The sequence below is a fragment of the Myiozetetes cayanensis genome, unplaced genomic scaffold, assembly GCF_022539395.1.
Source record: "Myiozetetes cayanensis isolate MyiCay16 unplaced genomic scaffold, myiCay2020 scf3, whole genome shotgun sequence".
In the NCBI taxonomy this organism is placed as follows: Eukaryota; Metazoa; Chordata; class Aves; order Passeriformes; family Tyrannidae; genus Myiozetetes; species Myiozetetes cayanensis.
The window spans coordinates 38360735-38383710 of NW_026087521.1; the positions used below are offsets into that span (position 1 = coordinate 38360735).

At 36.4% G+C, this 22976-nt stretch overlaps 1 protein-coding gene across 6 annotated transcripts in view; it reads left to right on the top strand.

Moving 5' to 3' along the window:
• The window catches only part of NAV3 (neuron navigator 3), a 514063-nt gene that overhangs the window by 127363 nt on the left and 363724 nt on the right, over nt 1–22976 (top strand). For 4 of the 6 annotated variants that reach the window (XM_050324425.1, XM_050324431.1, XM_050324426.1 and 1 more), the window contains exon 2: nt 13000–13405. In XM_050324425.1, coding sequence (XP_050180382.1) covers nt 13334–13405 — 72 coding nt within the window. In that variant the 5' untranslated portion in view covers nt 13000–13333. Of the gene's footprint in view, nt 1–12047; nt 12097–12977; nt 13406–22976 lie in introns of those variants that run through there. The other 2 variants (XM_050324427.1, XM_050324429.1) reach the window with 2 other exon arrangements.

Consider the following 22976-nt stretch of genomic DNA (forward strand, 5'->3'; position numbering starts at 1 on the left):
GCCCACAGGAGCTCAGCTGGGGCCTTGAAATAGGGCTTTGAAAATCTGAGCTTAAGAAAATCTACCCTCAGCAGCACCAGCCTTTCCATTATTATATTTTGCTTTTTAGGAAGCTGTCATGTTGTCACCACATTGTGCCACAGAGGATAGAAGTGTGGATGAAATGATTGTCTATTCTTTAAATATGCCTTTTGAGAGCTAATTAATATAAAGCAGCTGAAAATCGTCTGGCAAAGTGTGTGATATAAATGGATTATATGAGAAAAGTTTTGTATCATGAAAACAGCATACTATTTTTAAATACTTGTGCAAGAGAACCAAGGGCTCTTCTGAGGTGCCAGATTGACAACGCTGCCTGATGCTGTACCCACAGAACATATGCACTGTGGGCAGCAGTACGGCAAGTTAACCCAATTGTGCTTCTACCCTGTCCTAGATGGCCTGCCTCCAGCTTCCAGCTTGCCTCTTGGCTCTACTAAAACTGACAGTTAATACCTTCTTTTGTGATCATAGCTTTTTTTTTTTGCTACAACTGGTTGATGGCTGTGAACAGGATGGAGACTGCCTTTTCTCCATTTTGTTTTTCATTCTGTTATAATGAAGGGCATGGTGTTAAACGGCTTTTCCAACTCAACAACAATTTTTATATAAAGGAAAGAGAGCTCAAAAAACAAGGTGATGAAATGTGAATCTCATGGGCATTGTGATTAGTTTTTTCACCATTTCATGTGGAGACAGAAAATTGTGTTCTTGTAAGTGCAAGTGGCTGCTAAGATGTTTATTAGTCTGATTATAGGAGCTAGAACAGGAAGTGGTTTGCTTATAAAACACTGACATTGTTTTGATTATGTTTTGTTCTCAAAAATATTATGCAGAGAAATGTCCCGATAAATACTTTATAAAAACAATTTCAAATCTTAAGTTATAATATGGGTCTCTGTGTTTTGATTGTGTTACGCTACTAACATCTGTTGTAAACAGCACAGATAAGATATCTTTATTACTACTCCAATTTTTATGAGGCAGTCATGAAAATGGGCTGTGTTTATTTGTTTCAACTCATTTTTTAAGGGGTAAGAAGAAAAAGGGATAAGGGAGGGTAGGTATGACTTTTTTCATTGCTGTTACAAATTAGTAGTATGCTCAAGGTAAACAAGTACATTCATAATACAGAGACCTAGAAGTTTAAACAGATTTTTAAAATTGCTTTAAACATTACTTTTTTTTAATACCTGTGAATAACAGTTGCTTTTATAGCTCATTACAAGAGAGTCTGATATTGCTCTCAGTGATTTTTTTCTTCATGTATTAGTTGAGATACAGTTAGCAGAAGGTAACTGTTCCAGTTTAAGGTATTGATGTTTGGTGGGGGTGCCCAGCACTGCAATTGAGTGCTAATAAACTTTGAGTGAATTAATGCTGATCTTAGAACAATGAGTTCCTCCAGATTGTAGATATTAGACTACAGTTTGAAGTTACTGAGAAGTTATTCATAGAAATATCTAGCTGAGACAGTTATGGACAGCTTTTTTTATTTTTGTGAATATCTGTTTACAGTATAGTTGAGTATATGTTTTATTGCTTACAAAACTTGCTTATCCATCCCTATCTCAAACTCTTACGGAGCACACAACCTTTTGCTATTTTCAGTTACATTGAATCTCCAGGTGAGATTCATGAATTTTCATGATGATTCTTGCCTGAAAGTCTGTGTTCTGCTTCCTCTTATCTAGAAATGTTGTGTGCATAAATGCTTACTTGCTGAGTTAGGCTGGTTTTCTTTCTGCTCTGTTTTGGAGAATGCTTATTCAAATGCTTCCGTAACCTCAAATATTTCACAGCTTTCCCTTTTGTGTCTATACTCAAGGGTTCAATAGAGATTCACTTTCTGTCGGAGGACATCTGCGCAAAATAGTCTTGCAACCAATCAATACTGCTCCTAATCTGACAGGATAAAGCCGTGTGTTCCTTCCACTGCAGGGGACTGCCTTCACTGCCTGTGCAGCTCCTCACTGCCTGCCAAGAAAAGACTGAACTTGGCTTGGTGATACAGTGGTATGGAGAATTAGGCAGTGGGCTGCCAGACTAGTAAAGGCAAACAGGTCCAAATTAAACAGAGATGTTCTTGATTTGTGTTGCTGAGAAATACAGAAAGGTCTCTTTATCTGAACTGCAGTATCTGAGTATCTTGGTAGGCTGCGTGGTAATACTTGTCTCTGATGACAGCAGGCATCTAACATGCCGTAGGTTTAACGCTCTCAGGCAGGCGCTTTCCTCCTTGTATTTGTTTCTGGTAAGGATGTGCTGTCACCACTCTTGATGTGTGTAGAGAACAGAGGTCTCCTGAGATAAGGCTGTTCATTATGCTTTCTGAGGAACCATTAAATTTCTATCAGTGCAATGTGATCCACTCCTTGGGTAAAGACATTATTTTCTGAACCTTTTCTTCCATCCTAACCTTCACTCCTATATTATTTGTTTTTTCAAAATCTACAAACAGTAAGAATATGGAAATATGTAAGTACTACTAATTCAGCATTTTCGTGCAGAATCTCACAGGGACATGATGAAAAATCATACATTCTTACTGCATCATCTGGTATGTATAAGCTTTTACAAAATGAGACATTCGTATCATGCTGCTTTGTATAAATTTGCTGGATTTTGGGTGCAGTGCTCTATTTTTAAAAACAGATCAACACGGTACCAGTATTTCAAGTGGTTGTTAGTATTATATAGTAATGACTGTAACAATCTTTATTTTGGTTGAGGTTGTTTAGGCTGCTTCATCTAAATCATTAACAGAAAAAGTTGGGTTTAGTTATGGGAGAGTAACTGAGGTACAATATAAACATTGAGATTTTTTTATCTATCTGACATCTGTGTGCATGCTATTTAATGGCTGTCATTGAATTATTGTGTAAAAAAATTGTGAATTTTTTTGTGCATAATAATAATATTTGGTGTATATTGGCTATATTTTTAGATGCAGTAATATGTTCAGAATTACCATTTTACTCTGAAATGTTATTGGCTGTCAGAAATTAACAGGACTGGGAAGTATTTTTAGAGAGACTTTTTAATATTTTACACAATTATATAACTCAATTAATTACAGAAAGTTCATGTAGATGTTGTTTCTGTGATAGAGTGTGTACCACATTTTACAGAACTGTTTCAGTCTCTTTTTTTTGCCAGTCTGAGCATCTGGTGAACAAATTATTTACATTTGAGTTTATAATTTCAGAAACCAGATTGTCTTAAAATACATACTCAGCCCAGCTGCTGAGTATAATAACTCTCTTTCGGAGTTATTTCACACATGGTTTGTGATTAATAGTACTGCTAATGGTAAATTCAAATTATTACACAGACGAGATGCAGATATGATGCAGCTAAACACTATTCACAGTACATGTATGTTTGATCACATGAAGTAATTGTGCTTATTTTGTCAGTGTGGATGATCTCCCACCTTTGCATTTGTTTATCTTTTGAATGCTACATGTTCTGTGTGGTGATTGCTAGTAGTGTCTAGGAGACTGACAATATTTAGACGTAAATACAACAGTGCAAGCAGGGCACGTTTGTGATCTAATTCAGCAGCGTGTTTCTGATATGAGTTGTTTTAATAATTGGGAGGGCAAATTACATGACAGCTGTCTCAACAGAGAAAATAATAATTGTTTGCATTGATAATTAGCATTTCTTTTTTCTTTATATTACGCATTTCGAACATACTTAGTTATTTTTTTGGCATTTTTTGAAGGGCCGGAGCATTTGTTTGTTTAAGAAGTGGAACAAAACCTCTGGTAGCTCACCTTGGGTGAGTTGTAGATCAGTGTTATTTGTGTAGCCATTGTGCTATCAAGATGAAAGGGAGGGATAGGTATTGTTCTCTGAGTTATTGGACTCCTTGAGAAAAGATTGTTTATGATATTTTTAAGGGAGGATTGAAACATTATTCCTAAAATACTGAACATTAGCAAAGCCAATGGGTAGTCTAAAATAGCCAGACTATAGACTGGGTAAGTGTATTTCTTGAAATCAAAAGTAATGCCCAGGTTTCATCAGGCTTATACTGTTTAGAGTTTATGGTCATGCTAAAGTTTTTATCAGTGATATGGAAGCCTTCTGCTACTCTCTTTTGACAGAGAGAATTTCACCCTAAAATAGTTTCTAATGTAAATGAAAATTGTTGCATTAGTGAGGTAAGAAACAGTGTCATTTTTACAGTTCTAGCTTTTAAGGACAGTCTAAAAAATTTATGTTTCAAGTTTGGCCATATACTTTTCAGAGACAAAAAGTTGGGAAAATAATATTTTCTAAATAATAGATCCTATACTTAACTTGGATGAAGGTGGATTAACAACAAGCAACAATTCACTGTTACAGCTTTGCTTTCAGAATCTGAAGAAAATCTGTAGTACTATGTGTTTGGATGATGTTAAAAGTTGCTTTGAAATGAGAAATAAAATCAAAAGTGCTACAGAAAATGTTAAGGTAATTTATACAGTAAATAGTAAAAGACATTACAAATGTTATTATAAAGCATTCTACAAATGGAGCCTTTGATTTAAATTTCTTTAATATCACTGTGTAACAAAGAATCCCAGAATTTCTAAGTATAAGCACAGGATATGGATGAGGAGGTAGGTCAGAGATCAGTATTACTGAGATCTAAGGAGATATAAGGAGATAAACAGGGTGGTATTTACACAGGTAGAAGTCATGAGATCGTTCCAGTTATTTTTATTTTTTCAGGGTAAGTAACTTGTATGATGCAAAAAAGGAGATCTTTGCAGTGTTATATTACAGAAATAGGGCAAGCTAAGTCTACCAAGAAAGGACTGTGTCAAAAAATGTTCTGCATATTAAGAGGCAAAACAAGCCTCAAAGCTGTTTCAAAGGTTTATAAAAAAATGGTGAAAAGCCTGCTTTTTGCCTCACTGGTGTGCTAGTTTTGGCCAGAAGAGAGTTAGTTTTTTTCAATAGCTGAGAGGTGTGACTAGGAGGTTATTCCATACCATCTCACATCCTTGTCAGGGTAGGGAAAGGGACTCTCACTTCCAAGTAGAAGGGTGTTCCTTCCAGTGGGGCGAAAATGTGGCAGGGAAAAGCTGATCAGTATTTGTTTATTGTTGCTGGCTTTCTGTGTAATTCGATTCTTTATCTTATAATTTTTATTATTAATATTCTTTAGGTCATGATTCATCTTTAGGTCATGATTCATCTGAGCTAGTTTGGATGAGAAGAATTCCATTCTAAAAATGCCTGTTTATTATCTCAAACTTCAGAGAGACCACCGAGCCATTAATTTACACTTATGGAACTGTGCTTGTTCAGATGAATCTCGCCCAAGATTGTCTCACAGACACCGAGCAATTTGTGGTACCTAGAGATGTAAATCTCTTTACAAGTGGAGTCTGACATTGTACTTTAAGTACTTTACTGTCTTGAGACATATTTTAGTCATTCAAGAGTGAACATGTTCTCTAATTAGATACAAAGACATATGTTTCCTATTATTTATTATTTCCTATGTGTTACCTCAAGCCCTTTTTAGTTCTACACTTTCAATAAAGCTTTGGACTGGATAGATATTCCTGTATTTCTAATCTATGTTATTGGTAATTAAAACTCCTTTAATGTAACCTTTGAATGGATTTCCATCTTTGAGATGCTTGGGAACAACCGACAAAGTGCTTTGATATCTTGAATTGCAGTTGTGTATTTGGTACTCTCAAGGTCTATTCAAGTTTTACTTGAATGGATTGAGACCAAGATAAGCCAAAATCAAAGTTTCCTTAGTCATACTGATAGAACATTATTTTGAATGTGTTCAAAATTGTGAGAATACAATCAGGATGTAAAAGTATATGAAGTGAACCTGTGTTGGCAAAGATTGATACAAATTGCTTGAAGAACGTAAAATTCAGCTTAAAATTTAATTCAATATACTTAACCTTTGAGAAACTTCCTAGAGCATTCATCTCTATTGGGCTGTTTAATATTCTCCTGTGAGAAGCACTGTGAGCTGGGTCACTTGGGAATTTAGAGTAATACCAGAATAAAGCATTAGAAAATACATTGCAGTAATTTATTCTGCCTTGGCAGATCAGGAAGCAACTTACCTAGCAGGTCTTTCCAGAACTCAAATTTAAACAAGTTTGGGATGCTGTGATTGTGAAGACTAATAAAGTTCTACCATCAAAGGTTGTCTTTTCAGTTCATGGTTAAGACGGCACCACTTACTTCTGCTTTTTGTCTTCAAATATTTGAATATATTTTTTGTTGCTTGACTCTTTCTATAAAAAATTTATAATCCCTCTGCATCCCCTTTTCTCCAGCCCCCTCTTTCTTCCCTCCCCACTCAAACAGGATTCTTCCTTTAGTCAGTTATTTCTCTGCACTGCAGACTCTAGGAACTGTTGTTTCAGACACATATTTGTTTGAATCAATCAAATTAATTGCAAGAGACTAGACTGGGCATGGATTGAATACTGAGGCACCAGGTGTAGTGGATTGCTTGCAATGTTTGATCAGCACCTGTATGTAGTCTCTTGGGATAAGCATGGAGTTCACCTGAAAAGGCTGCCACTGAAAGTATTAAAAGAATAAATTGGCAATTTTTGAAGTATCTATGGAATTGTCAGAGACATGTTCTGCAAGGATAGGTAAGATTTTTTACAATATCACTTGTAAGAGGCATTGAGTTAAAATGTTCTGAAAATGCAGCTGGCTTTCTGATCCAACTGAGTTATTTAGCAAGTCATGGTAGATCAAGAGAGGCTGCGAGATTTAATGGCATTCTTAAGTTTTAAGGACTTAGATTTATGGAAGTGGGGAGTTAAGTTCTCATTTCCAGTAGGGTAGGGAAAGTGGATTTACTGTGGATTTCATGTAAGAGTAGCTGGTGAACCCTCAGTATGTTGGTTTTGTGTTTGAATATATAAATGCTCAAAATAGCAATATATGTGAAATTTTAGTCTGTGTTCCTGTTTCTCATATTCATAGCCTACAGACCAGAGAGAAAACACCTGTCCCTGGGTGCCGTTGCCATTCCTGGAGTGGTAGCAGAGTTTTAACATGTGTAGGGTATTGTAAAATACAATATATATATTGTAAAATACAATATATACCTTCATAGAGGTACCATATATAGAGGTATTTCCGAAGGCCCAGGGCCTTTTTCTTCCTATAATTTTTGTAAAGTGTACAGAAATAAGTATTTAATAATTTGTCTGGGATTTATGGCAACCTGGTTAGAACAATAGCTGTAGATGACTAGAACTCCCAGAAGAATGGCTATTGCTCAAAGATCAACTGCATCTTTTTTCAGCATGCCAATCAAAACTTAAAAGCAACAGAAATGAAGGCTTAATAGCTCCCTAGGAAACAAAATTTCAAAGGTATGTGAACTCTTTACTATTTTTGATTAGCCTTTCTTTTTGTCATGAGCCTCATAAATAATTTTTTTTTGCATAAGGAGGCTGTTTCAGATAATGGGTCAGAACAATTTAAGATCCATATAGGTGTACTTGCATTTTTTGATTGAATTGTATTTTCTTGCTTACTCTTTCCATTGCATATCTAGAATATAGAATAGGCTTTCTGTTTTCCCCCTCATTTTCACCTCAGTTCTGTCTTTTTTTCTCATATCCCATCCAGGTTTTTAGTCAGTTTTGGAAAATATTTATCCATCTTGTTTTTCAAGGTAGCTGTCTTTTTATATATGCAGAGTTATAAATAATTATACAAGTACAGTGAAATATTTAGCATGTAAATAAATAAGGAATATTCATTCTTCCTATTGTTTCATAAACATTATAAATATAAAAGCTACACCATACTGTTTTCATCTATTTTGACAGTGCAGAGGAACATTCAAAATAAGTTTGGATAGAAATGGAGAAATATTCCCCTGAAACTAAAGGTGGAATTGATACAACTATTCAAGCTGGAATTTGTACCTTAAAGCTTGTCTGCAGAAGTGCCATAAGGCATATTGAAATACAGACATTTTATGTATCACTTAAGAGATTGCATATGTAGCAGGGCAGTGTTGGGTAAGATAACCAAATTCTATTTAAGTCTGATGTTTAGTTTTGTATCCTGGCATAGAGTGCTGTGCATGCAACAAAACTGTCATCCCTCACATCAGATCTTTAGGAGACACTGTATTAAAAGGCTAGACTGGACTATCTCTTAAAAATATTTTTTTGTATTGCCTTTCTTATGTTGCTTTATCTCTGATATTCAGTGACAAAAGAATTGGATGATGGAGGAGAGAAGGCATATTGGTTCCAAGCTTGAAATAAAATTGACATGTTATAGCAGTTCTAAATTCTGTGTATAGAATTCAGACTGATGGAGGTTGCTAAGAAAGATAAAAAGGATTTGAGAAAACCAAAAGGATTTGAGTTGCTTTACCAGTTATAGCAATAGTTTCTGAGAATATTATAAATTAGAATAATCTGCTTTTTATATATTTATTTATTATTATTTTGTATATTTTTTTGCTACATCATTATGTGCACCAGTGTTAACTTGCACATTCAGTCTGATGATTTAGAGGCAATTGGCATCCTGCTTTGCAGAAAAGGATTGCAAGAATGTAAGTATTAGATTACCCTTTTTTTTTTCTTTAATCTGTACAAATCTGAAAATAAATGTTTTAATTTGCATTGACTGGAGCCAGGAACAAAGCAAACAATTGTAATTCTCTGCTCACTGATAATGTGATGGCTCCAGCATAGCATTCTGTACTGAAGAGGAGTTTTCCCCTCTGAAGAAATCCAGACGATAGGATGACACCACTTACTAAAATAATGCAAAATGTTTCAGCCACACATGCACTTAACAAAGGACATAATCTCTGGACTTGTCCTTATGTGGTCACTTTTATCTGAGTAAGCACCAGTGCATTGATTAGAAAGGGCTGTAAACACTGCAGCTTTTTGTATGGCTGTGAATCAGGAGTGTGTTTGGAGCAGAATTAATTTTGTATCAGAAGAAATAATTCTGCAGGCAAGCCTCAGTGCTTGGAGATATTTTTTGGCTTACCAGCTGCCTTCCCAGACTGCTTTTATCTGGCACAGACAAGCCTTTCTGTGGCACTTCTATCATATGTGTTTGCAGAGAACAGATATTGACTTCTTATTCTGAATGCTAGCTAAAAGCAGTGTTCTCTGTCATTGCTCTCAAATCCTGTAAGAGTCAACATCATCTTCTTTTCCTGATAACTCTTTGTGTGCCTGATCACTATGTCTGCAGTTAGACCCATACAGAGACCCTAAATGCTTTCTCCCTGTGGGAAAAGGCTACAAAGAAAGATAAGAAGCTTTCATGATTAGAGGTAAGCCTTTTTAAGGCCATTGTGAAGCTATCGCTATGGGTAAATTATTAGAGCCATACTGGGGTGCCACATCTGCTAGAGGTTCCATAGGAGCATATCAAGCCTGGAAGTTATATCCATGGAATCTTTGACCTGCCTATCTTCAATGTGGATCTGAATAACTTGTTAGTGGTGAGCCTCATTTCTACTGCCTGAAGAATCAACCCCAGGGACCATGGGGGAGAGAAAGCCTTGCATAAGATGTGCCCCATTGCTAGTCTCAAGGGAGTCATGGCATCCTGATACTCTCCCACCTCTTCTCTCAGCCATGCTGTCATCCCTGGAAACACTGATGAGCAAGAACAAAGGCTTATTTGTATCTTGGTTTTGCTTTAGCTGTATACTGAGATTCACAGATGGCACTTGCTTTTGGTCCTGCCATAGACACTATCATGTTTGAAAGAGGTAAATGTCCATTATGTTCAATTTCTCCTCCCTCCCAACCCAACAATTCAACATCACTATTATAACTGCACATAAAGTAGAATCTCCATTTTGATAATGAGGTATTAGTCCTGAAAATTGCTGTGCTTTCCCTCTAAACTTTGCATAGCCTTTCCTATCAGCATACACAGAAAATAATTTCTCTATCTAGATTTTCAGAAATGCTTTAATAAAACATAACTCTCTAATGTTCTTAAGCATAAAACCATATCAGTGCAGCTGATAATATCCAAGATGCAGTTCAGTAGACTTACCTGGTATACAAAAAAAGAAAATTTGAAAGGTGTAGTTTCATACCTGCACCTGCCTCAAGATCACTGCAAGGTTGTTTTATTTGTATGACAAAAGTTGGGAATATCCATGTGGGCACAATAGGATTTTGGAAAAGAAAGTGGTCCGTGAGGTCTCTAATGTACACCAAGTCCCCATCCTTGCCCATGATAACAACCACAGAGCAGTGTTTTGGTGTGCAACCTCCTAGGTAGTCATCAGAATGCACCTGATGAAGTCATGAACTTTTAATATATCAGAAGGCCTCATTATCTAAATTTTTCCTAAGACTGTGCAGCAACTTCTTCTTTGTAGACTTCATAGAACCATTAAAACTGACCAAAACACAGTAGTTGCTTACAACTCACCCTCTCTGACCCTGCTCCCCAACCAGGCTGATCTGCAACATCCAGACTCTCTAAACATCTTTGTGTTAACTTTCACCAAATACTTAGTGAATGTGCTACTTCAGGGAAAACAGTAGTAGTATTAGTGATAATAATAATAATTAATACACATAAGAGGCCTGCAGAGAGCTTGAGGATGTTCGTTGCTTTCTGAAAATCCTGTCAATGTAAAGTTTTCAAGAACTATCTGTGTTGATAATAAGAGCAGTATAGAAAGGGTGATTCTGGTTAATTCTCAGAATACATTCTGGGATTGTTCCCCACTAGTCTATCAGAAACTTGTAGTTCACAGTGAAGTAAAACAAAAAGTTCTTTCATATACTTTAGACAAGTATTAGAGGTACTTAAACCAGAAGCTACATCACCCTGAATGCTTTCCATAGTGTGTTTCTAGAGGAGGAAGTCACTAACCCCCAGCCAGAAATACTTCTGCAAAATATTTTCCTCATTGTATTGTTAAACAAGAAAGTCTAAGGATAGTCCTAGCTTGGATACCTTGCTCCATTTCCTTTAGGCCTGTGTTTGCAACGTTAAATGTGTCTGCAAGACTATTTTACTATGAGTACCTGTAAATGATTAGAAATTATTATTAAATGACTTTTACATGTTTGTTAAGAGCATAGATTTTTAAAAAAGCTGTAATTCATCTTGACTTTGACATTTGTAAATGATAGTAAAATCTAGTAAAAATCTGTTATTTAATATGTCATCATTAGGCTATCTAGGACTCTAGATATTTTATTCAGTGATTGTGTGTATGTTAAATATCAGTGTAAAATAGTGAATAACAAATTGTGTTCTGCTGTAAAAAAAAAAATTGTCATCCAAGAGCATTTAATTACAGCTGTTTATGTTGAAAAGGCTGAAGACCATAGAACAATGTGCTGAATGGAATGAGCAAGAATTGTCACCCTGTGCTTTGCATGTTAAAATTAATGAGGGCAGTCCAAACAAAATTATTTGCATTCTGTCCAACTTTGGCTTGAAAACACCATACAGTTCCACAGAATAGCTTAATTGCCTAGCAAAATAATTGCCAGGCATGGGGAGTAATATAATTTATATGTCTGACCATGAAATGAACCAGGGAAACTGCTGTTATTTAACAGCTTGTTTTTGACTTATCTTGGCTTTATAATTGTTATAAGCATAAATCCAGATGTTGATCCCTGCATGTTGATCTCATGTTTCATCTTCCTGCATCCTGGCATTATGGCTTTGTGCATTCTGTGGGTCTGTGAAACTGTCTAATGGGGGAAATCACAGGTGGGAGTGGGAATGGTCTGCACCTGAGAGTGATGTCTGTCTCTGTCCTGCTGTGCTTCAGATTCTGTGGAAACAGTATGAGAAAAGCTGGTTGTGCTTAGGAAGGTTACAGCATAGTACTGAATCTGATCTGCTTCTTAATCCAATAAAATGCTAAGTTTATGGAAGTTTTTAACGCTATAGTTTTAATGACTAATTTCTATTTTCTGGGCAATTAATGCCTTACAGTCTTGTTTTTTCTTTCACTGACTTCCTCAGGATTCTCTAAGTACTGAATAGGAGAATGCTCTTGAAGCATTTGAGTCTACTTTGGTGAGTGTGTTTGTAATACTCTGCTTATCTGCAGGAGGACATAATTCTCAACAGGTAGAATAGGAAGCAAAATTCACTATATGCTTAGGTGAGAGGTATCATGCTAAATCTGTGTTTGGGAAACAAGCTATCTGGGTATGTGTTCTCTCATGTAGTGGCTTAGTGTACAATTGCTTATATTCATGTGATTTCCCAAGGCATCTTCTCTTTGTTGGTAGGTATTTTTGGAAAGGACTTGTCCTTATTACATGATTATTCCTTTACTGATATCATGTTCAAGTGTATGTGAAGATAAATACGGCTAAGAATAGGTGCCTCAAATTGTAGTTTTGAGAATAACTACAATTCTGTTTCTTGTTGGAACACTCTTTAGCCTGGAGGAGAAATTATATCTCACAAGAGTACCATGCTGTCAGTGTTTCTTTGTATCAATACTGAGCTCTTGAAAAGACCCTGATCTTTTTGGATCAAGAAAGCTTGCTATTTTAGTGGTGGGACTAGGCATCTTCAGGAGGGATTTTTTTGGTCTGTTTATATTTCAGTATTTTCATCTGTGCTGCCTTTAGCCAAATAGTCTTTGCTCTTCTCTTTCCTTTCCCGTAACTTTTCCTTTAAATTGGTAGCTGGAATTTACTGGCTGTTCTCAGTGAATACTCCATGTACCCATGGTGATGTAGAGGGGAATGAGTGGGATCATGCATAGCTTCATCTTGCCAAGTATTATGTGAAACTCCAGTATTAGTTACTTAGCAAAAAAAAAAAAAAAAATAAAAATGAAACCCAAACCAGCAGGACAAAACCCACACAAAATCCCCCCTCACACCTAGTGAAGACAGGTAATCAGTTACAAAGAATGACAGCAGATTGCAAATCAATCTTGATGATATTTTTTTTCTTCAACAGGTCCACAGTCACGATGTAATCTCCTGTAAAATGGAAACCTATGAAGAAAGATACAGATAGCAGTTGGAATTAAAAGTAGTGGACAAATATTTCTCTTCTTAAGCATCAACTTTTTAAAACGCTATGGTGATTTGGAAAGTCCCAAGAGTGAACTGCAAAGTTTTCCTCAGCTCAGTCGATGGGTTTCTTAGTCATTTCTCCAAGTCATTGATGTTCAGAGATGGTGTGTGATGGAAAAAAAGCACCATGTCTCTGTGTTCATAGCTCCTGTTTTTTGGATTAGTTTGCTGCATTGCTGAATCGATTTCATTTTGAAGGGCAAGGAGTGAATGTGATGGATTTATCTTCAGAGATGAACAAACATGGAAGGAATCCAATAAGTCACAAACTAGAAGATCAAAAGAAGGTAAGATTATTTTTAATTATACTCAGTTATATTTGAACCACTTACAAACTCTTTGATGATTTTCTGTAAACTGGAAATTAATGTGCTTTTGAGGATAAAGTAGCCTGCCATGCTTGCACAATATTGCAGTATAGAGAACTCCCCGAATTGTCTAGCAAACTGATTGTCAAAACCTGTACTTGCTGGCCTGCTGATCTGAAGTAAAAAAGCCTGAGACTGTGTGAGATCTTTGTTTTTTTGCAGTGAATGTGTGGATAGATCCTTCTCATTCTATTCTACCAGTAGTTCTTGTTGTTGTTTCAATTTTATCCTTCAGTATCCAAGGTAGTTTAAGCATGTAAATTCATACTTTTATGATATGAGAAATTCTTTCAGAAATCCCATTTCTGCAATAGGCTATCCTAAAAGACTCACATTCCCAGTTCATCTCCTTTACTTACTTATACTATGATCTGGAAATGTTTCTAATACTTATTACATACACTCAATTGATGCTTTTTAATATGTTTTGGGAAATAGAAGAAAGACCCATGCCTTATTGGTCTTTCGGTATTACAGTAAAAAACTTTTTCTGAAAAAAGTTTTTTGGTTGCTTAGTTTTATGGGGGTTTTAATCTGTAGTTTATTAGAAGTTCAAAACTCTCTAGTTGTCTTTGTGCCTGGGCTGTAACATAAAGCCTGCACTGAATGGCAGCCAGCAGAGAGGATGTGTTCTGGTGTAGCAGCTGTGGCTATGGTGTGCTTCATACAAGGCCTCAAATTGAAATTCACTGATCTCTTTGAAGTATTGCATATTGGAATATTGGAATATTGGATTATTCCACTGCTTTACAGTGGGACTGTCCAAATCATGCATTGAAGTGAAGGTTATGAACTTCATTATTACACAGACTGATAATAAATGCTGCTGGGTTGGGTCTTTTTTTTTTTTTTTTTTTTGTATGAATATTGCTGTCTAGTGTTTTAAATAATTTTGATCTTGTTTGGGAAATTGGGATAATTTATGGGCAATCTAAATGAAACAACTTTAAGACCTATAAAGTCAAATACTTGGGTTTAGTGCTTCTGAGATTTGTATACGTTAATCTAAGTCATTCAGTCATAGCCAATAGCCCTTTAAAGTGCAGAGAATTGTAGGAAATATATGATGATAACACACATGATGAAATTATTGTGGAAAATGTATTCAGCCTTTGAACATTTTTTGTGTAACAGAGAAGAGGGTGAGGTATATGATAAAGGATAACTGGTTTACAGCATGGGACTTTCTCCAATTCATAATTCTTACCCTTCTGTGGCACAAAAGAAAAGCTGAGAAACACTGGTATTTATCTCACCGTCCAGTGAACTGTTTTCTGAACCATTATGTGATCTGGAACAGAGTATGCTTGATTCCCCTTTTCCAGCAACCCCCCTCTTATTTCAAAAGGATTTTTTCCCCTTCATGTCTAATACCTGCAGATTCACTTCTAGAAACTAACTCTTCAGATTGCTTAGGAGGAGAAGGTTTGTTTCAAAGAGGATCTGTTGTATCTCAAGGTCAAATCTTTTCTTTGAGCCAGTCTGTGGATATTTTATCCAGCTGCAGAACTACGAAATGACCACCAAAGGCTCTGCAGCTGGTAAAAGACTGTTTCTGTACTGTGGTTAATGTGTAGAAGTAAATGTGATGATAATAAACAGGAGTCTTGCTAGTTTTCATTTCATTCAGGGACCTTTGAAAATCACTGATGTGCTAGTATCATTATAAAAGGCTAATATTTTAATAAAAGAAGGGCTTAAAAGTGATGGGCAAACATAAGAAATAGTTGTCATTTGGCTCTTTATGCTGCATTGGCTCTAAAGCAAATTTTGAAATAAATGGACCACTTTTCATCAGTTCCCTGCCACGTGTTGTCTCATTGGGCTTGGCTGGGCAGTGGGTTGTAGCGATTTGTTTCACTTTCGCTCTCTCCGATTCAGGAGTCCCGGCACAGCGCATCGAGTTGGCAGCTCCCAGCTTGGCTGCTGTGCCGGAGAGGCAGGGATGGGTTCCGGGGTTGGCTCAGACCCCGCAACAACTTTTAGCAGTGGCAAACCCTGTCCCCTACAACTCCCCACACAAGGTGGGGTGGTGCCCCCGCTTCAGATGATGGTGTGAATATTCATCGCTATAGCTCCCTTTCCTGGCTTGAAACCATAACAGGGGCTGATCAAAACCAAATGAAAGTGAAGGGAAGTTTGTAGCACTTCACCACTACCAACCTAAATATATGCTTTGGAATTAAATGTGAGAAAGTGCAAGGATCTCAGTTGTTTTCAGAACAAATGGCATTGTTTCCTTCAGTCTTTCTTTTTGTAGGCAGATGAGCCACTGTAGTCAGAGGGGTTTTTAAACAGACACCAACACTCTATTACTGGACACTAATTAAATGTAATTAATTAGCAGAAATACCAAACAAGTCTTGTCTACTGGTAGATGCTTTGCTGATCTCCCTAGTAGCCATTTGGTGATTAGCTAAAAGTCCAATAATCAGTCAGTTTTTGCTTGATAGGGTAAAGTAGTCAAAAGCAGTCTTAATATGAAATCCTTTAAAAAAATCAAATCAAGGGAGAAGGTTTAGAAGGGACAGATATAATAGGAATAATCAACATGTACATCACACTGTTCCTCTGCCTGTTTTGTCTTGGTTGATATTCAGTGCATGGAACAACGTTTCAGGAAAATCAGATGTCATCATCACAAGGCTGTTGGGCCAGAAGCATAATTTGTTTTCATGAGCACGGTCATACTGCTGTGCCTCTGCTCCCCATTTTCATACCTCAGTTCTCCTTTTTGCAACTAATTCTGTAGTCACCCAAAAACTGTTTTAAAAATAATGGCATGAAATCTTGGGCCTGCCACAGTTGTTGCTATTCTTGTTTAGTAGCTCATTTTCATTTGAAGACCTAGGATCTCAAAGATGTTGCTTTGTTATATGAATAAAAAGTTATTTTTTTCCATTTTTGTTTTTATTTCTCTCTGGTGCTGCTCTAACTGAGCTTTCTCTCTCTTCCCTTCACCCTCTCCAGTCCCTTCTACACATATATACATTATACGTGTATGTTCTGTGCAGTTTTTGTCCATCTGCACATCTGTGTCTCTGTCAGGGGATGCTTTGCAAACAACTGGAGGTCTGCAGATCTGGTGAAGAGTCAGAGACTCATTAAGCTCAATGTTCACTATTATCCCTTAGTGCACAAGGGCTGGCAGGGGTTTTGTGGTTTGTTTGGTTTATTTGGTTGTGGTTTTTTGCTTGGGTTTTTTTGTGTGTGTATGTATTTTTTTGTTGTTGTTGTTTTTTGCTTTGTTTTGTTTTGTTTTCCAGGATGTATATTAAGTATTTTAACCAAAAATAGTAAAGCAAGAGAATGGTGAGGGGTCTTCAGGGCTGAGGGAAGATATTTTTTTTGTTTTTTTCTTTGATACCATAGAATTAGGCACAGACAGAAAGAACCAACCCTGCTGACAAAAAGAAACAGTCTGTGGGAATAAAACTGTAGCTGCTTTTCTATATCAACTTGTCATATATTACCTCTGTCATGCCATTCCTTAAGCTGTTTCCCTTCAGACTCCCTGCATTTTCTGTTTCAAAAGTTTTGCTAGAAAGGCTTGAATTATCTCCCTGTCTGTCAAACCACCCTGGGGCCCCACCACCTGACTCCTCTCACTGTCTGAAATTGTTCTGTGCACTCTGCTAGGGCAGTTCAAATTAAAAAAAAAAACAACCACCACACAACCTTCACAGGCTCAATAAATGGAGTTAAATATCATTTTATGATATATAAGCCCATATTTAATAATTTAGAAAGTAAATTCATGTCCTCTGCTGCATATAATAGGACTTTTCCTTCCTATTAGAGAATCATGATATCAATAAGGTAGTACGTATTTCTGTTTTATACTTTTTCATTGCCTTCCCAAAGCCACTATCTGTGACAAGAACTTGATTACAGAGAAGTATTTTGTCCTACTGCTGCACCAAAACAGCTAAGAAATTAAATACTGATTAAATTATTTATTTCCTTAAAAAGATACTGGCTGGCAGTTTTTTATATTATGTTAGTATGCCATGGTTTTGTAGATGGTCCCTTTCCTTCCTGCTTGATATCAGCTTTATCTTAAAGTTGTTGCTGTTAATGCATGCCTGATAACTAAAAAACCCTTGGTTTTATTCAGGAATACCAGGTAAAAGTTGTTGGAAGGAAATCATCTGCTTTGCAGTTGTTACTGCTGGCAGATTTTTGCTTAATCAGATAGCTGAAATGAATACTATTCTGTATGTATGCATACAACAGGATCTTGGATATGCACTACAGAGTCAAGTCAGAGGAAAAATGTGGCTTTTCATTTGGGTTGATTACTTTCCTTCCCCTCACCCCCTCCCCAACAAACAAACAAACAATTTACTTACTGGCCTTGGTCTTCACTTACTGTTAAAGGCCCAGTTTCCAATTTCTAGCAATCACATTGCTAGTAGTAAATATGCAAAGCATCTTGTCTCAAAAGGTCTTCTCTAATTTGGAATAATATACAATGGCTAAGAAACAGAAAGCAGTGAAATTAGTGGAAATAATATCTCCTGTGCTCAGGGTTTGATGGTTACAAACTACTTACAAGGTGTTAATTTGTTAAATATAAAAGGGAAAAAAAGACTAACGGACTTTCCATTATAAATCCTGTTTTTTGATTGCTGTTGCTCCTAGTTTTTTCAAACAAAGCTCTTGTTAGCCTCAGTACAAAGACTAATTTAAGTGATAATAAATAGCTAAGCTAGTAAATGAAGTCACATACATTTTTTGTTGTTTCTCTGCAGTGGCATTGCAAAGTTTCTGTAACTGTTATTTAGTATTTTCCTACTCTTACCCTTGTTATCATAGAATCATAGAATCAACTGGGTTGGAAAGGACCTCTGAGAACATCAAGTCCAACCCTTGATCCACTACCACCGTGGTTACTAGACTGTGCCACATCCAGCTATTTTTCAAAGTGTTTCTGAATAATATTTCTGTAGCTGTGTTTATCCTGAAGTCATCCTCTGGATGAAATGCTGAACTAATCTAGCAACCTTGTCCTATCTTTTCCCTTCTAAGAAGGAGCACAAGCTTGAGAAGCAGTTGCATAGAGCACTGTACAGTAGAGAATGTGAACTCGGTCTTCTAGTTGATCCCTTGTCTGTTACATTGTTTTGGGATTTTTATCACCCAACTTTATGAACATCATACTTTCAAAAGGTCCTTTGGGGTTTTTGCCATTTGAAATCTGAATTTTACATTAGGAGTCAAATGTCCTCCTTGCTGATTTTTAAAGTATTTTCCTAAATCTCATGGACTATCCTGTATCAAACTGTGCATTTAGAGTAAATGCTTATTTTCTTGTCTCCCTTCTCCTGAACTTACACTTCCTGTGGGATTCTTTACTATGTTGAACAGGCTCCATACAATAAAGACGAATAAAAAAATAGCCAGGATTTCTCCCAAAATGTTGAAAGAAGTAAGTAAAAATAACCCAAACCTCCTGCTTACCCCAGTTCTGGACTAGATTTGAATGCCTGAAAGACCTCAAACTCACTAGAGCCATATTGACATGGATATAACTAAAGATAGGTTTTCTACTTTAAGTGAAAAGTAGTGCCATGTTTACAAAGTAGTTGGGAAAACCAAGTAGCTGGAAAAACTGGATCCTGAATTCAGGTCAAGGACCCTGCAGCGTCCTAATAATCTCTGCAGTTTTGCAATACAAGTAAAGCTTTACAACTGTTGAATCTGTATGTCATGCATGGAAGTCCTACTGTTTGCTTTGCTAATTCCTCTGGAAGGCTAACTGTTTAAATTAGAAGGAGAGGCATCTGCTGCTGGTGCTATATCAAAAGTAAACAAGTGAGGAGCTATACTGCTCCTATATAGGAGCTATACTCCTGTGGGAGAGATTTAAAGACCTTTTTAAGACTGCATTTTGTTAATGCTAAAGCAAGAAGTTTCTTGTGAAACTGCATTGTGTGCCTGTTTGCAAAGCAGAGTTAATAACGTTTTAAATTCATTCTAGAAAGGTCTAGCCTTAAGCAAGATATTAGAGGACAGCTCTGCCTGGTACTGTGGCTTTTAGCTTCTGCACAGAATCATCTGGTGCAACACTGAGCGATTGCCAAGAAAAATTAGTAGTTCCAAATTAAACCATATCTTATTTTCTTAGATACAGTATGTAAATACACATATATTTAAATAGAGAATGTTGTATGAATGAAGAAACGATGCACTGAAAATTTAAAACCTAGGTTCTACAAAGAGTTTTTTCTACGATTTTTGCTTCCTTACTAAAGGAAGCGTCTCACAGAAGTCACCCTTGTAGGCCTCCCTCTCCCCCTCTGCCAAACCTGGCCACACAAAACCAATACAAGGTAGTAGATCAATATTAAAGTCAAAATTCTCAAAGGAGGTTGTTTAATTTGCCTGAACCTACTCTATACTTTGAGTGGAGCGGTTACAGCTTTGTAAAACCCCATCTCTATCTGTGTTATGCAATAGCTTATTAGTAACATAAATATGCCTATTGCTATATGATAGTTGTTGCTATGTCACTTTTAAGGCTGATGTAACTTAAAGTTCTGACAAGAGGCTAAAGGTCTGTTTCTCTTCTACCTTGTCAATTTTCTTTGTATCCTCAGGGAAGTTGCTTAAACTCAGTTTTATATATCTGTAAAATTAAAAGGTCTTTGGAATCATTAATCATCGAGTTCTCTCAGAGTATTAAGATCCTCAGATTTTTCATCAAATATATTTGCCTAGTGTAATAAATACACTGCACTCGTGGCTATTTATTTGCATTATGGTAGAGAACAGGAGTTGCAGTCATAAATCAGGATACGGGTCCACTGCTGCTGTAGGAATACAGTAAAAATGACTGTCTGGTTTAAAGACCTTAGAGTTGGCTTCTAATTCCCAATAATTTTACTCTTGTATTTAGCCTCTAAGAGTTGAATATGTCTTTTTTTTTGCTGGAATGTGATCTCCTGCACAAAACCACACATTAATTAGGAATATATGTGAGAGAGGAGGTAGAAATCTGTGTACACAAAAGAAGGAATACAGAGGCTTTTTCTTTCTCATGCTCACCAGAAACTTACAATGCCTAAGCTGTTACTGCATTGTATCTAATTTTTCTCCTAGTTTCCCAGTAGTAATCTAAACATGCTCTCAGGACTACACCAGCTTTTTTGGCTGTGTGTTAGATAAGGGAATGTATTCCTAATTGGTTCCATTTAGGTGGTAGCTAAAGTAGATGGCACTTCCTTGTCATTGTCAACTGCAACATGACTTCTGTTTTCAATGCCACTTTTCTTTCTATGCATTTCCAAACGGTCTATTAAAGAAATCATTTCAAGAGGAGCAAATAGATTAGTCAGAGAAATAAAAGATAGAGATAACTGAAGAAAATTACAGGATTTTCCTAACGTTTTCCTATGCTAGTTTAGACAACTGGGATTTTGTTCTCTTCTGAAAGCAGATGGAGCTGGTTACAATTTGCTGTGGAGTAGCATCAGTCCTGCTGTAAAATGAGATTTCTGGCTCAAAATCCAGAGGAGGTCTGTTCTTAAAAAATGTACTAGTAATGCAAGATGATTTTCAAAATTGACACACATACATAAAAATAATAATATTATGCATGAAAGTGACACCCATGAGCCAAAGCTGTCTTTTAGGAGTTAATATTACAACAAGATTTAATTTACGTGTCTTTCAGAAAAGGAGTTCAATATTCCATGCTACCCCATGCTCAACAGTAATGAGCTAAAATGGTATGTAAAGATTATAAACAAAGATGATCCCAAGAGCTAAATTCCTAAGTGGATCTGTAATTCAAAAGTGCCATAAGAGTGATTGTGGAGATTCAGAACTGATTTTAGCCCATCTTAAGCAGGAATAGTGCTCATCTGCTTTGTCTCCCCCCATCTCTCACCTAGTGTTTTTGTTCACTTTTGGTTAGTATTGCTATAAACAAACTATTAAGCAGTAGGAGATGCAAAATACCTTTAACAATAGTTAGTCTTTTTCTTTCCCTTCACTTATCTGTAAATGCCCATCAAATTATTAAAGCAAACAAAGTCATTCCTCCATAACATGTTTCTAATAATTGTGGCCAATCCAAATTTGATCTGTCAAAAATCTTGCTGTATTATCTTGATATGTCAGTTCACAGCACAGCTAGAAAAAAGGAGCAGTTGTCATTCTGCTAATGTGGAACAGCTGGCATAACAGACTCCAAGTTGTGTTCTCCAGGAATTAATTTTTTACCAAGGTAAGCTGAATCACAGGTTTTAAAACTGTTAAATTTTCAGCTCAGGCTGGGCTGCTCGCCTGGGTAACAATAGAATTTCAGAGGAGATAAAAGGGAAACCGTAGAACATATGTTTGGGGGGTGCTGGTCTTAATTTTTATTTTCCTCTCCTGTAAAGGAGATTTCTCTGACTGAAGTTGATTGCTCTGACAGCTGCCCAGGGAAACCAGAGACTCTCCTATGTGGAAGTCAGCACACATATGCTATATGGGGTTTTTTTGTTCTTTTTTTTTTTTTTTCTCTCTTAGGAGAATTTTTTGTGATAAAACAGCAACTGAGGCCTCACTAAGGGAGAAAATTAATCCATTGCTGCTCTTTAGTAATTTTATAAAGTACTTGTTTCTTCCTAACATGGGATATTCATTGTCAATGTATTTTGAGTAGGCTGAACTCCTTTTTTTCCTTCCTTCTTTGCTGTAACACACATTAAGGAATGCTGTGCACACAATATTTCTAAAAGTACATGACTTGAATCATGAAGGTTCAAATAAAGAAAAATAACATGGCAAAAAACCTTTTTAGACTTGAATATTTATTTGTCTGTGTGTTTTTAATGCTGTTTAAAATGTTTGCCCTTTAATAACACACATAGCAATTGAAGGGGCAGCTAACATTTGTGAGTGTCTTGGTACTATACCTACAGATGTATTCTGGTAAGTGCTCTGGGCATGTGCCATGAGTGTTTCTAACATCAAAATCAAATCAGTAGCTGCACATGAATTTTTTAAAGAGGGGTAGTATTGGTGGCAATCTCATGGTTAAGGCTGTGTTTGGATTTACAATAAAATATTTCACAGTTATACTCTAAAAGTATAATTACCCAAACGTCTTAGATAACAGTGGGAATCTTTCCAGTGATTTTTGGCAGGCTTTCTGTAGAACCTTTCAATTTTTGAAGGAACATTTTTTTTTTTTTTTAAAGAGAAAATTATTAATATTGTTTTATTTTCTTTCTTTTTTTTTTCCTGTTTATAAAAATGACCAAGCAAGTCTAAACCAAAAAAGCAACAGTCCCTAATGTGTGTACTTGCAGCAGGTGAGAGTTACAATGCCCATCAATTGCTAGTCAATGTGTCTGTGTGCAGATTGTGACAGAATTTGGGCCTTGGGGTGACATTCGAGAAGTTAAATATCTGTAGCTGTTGACCTTGTTCAGAACAACAATCAGACAAAGACTTATCCATCCGCCAAAACCATTGCAGACACGTCGGAGTCCAT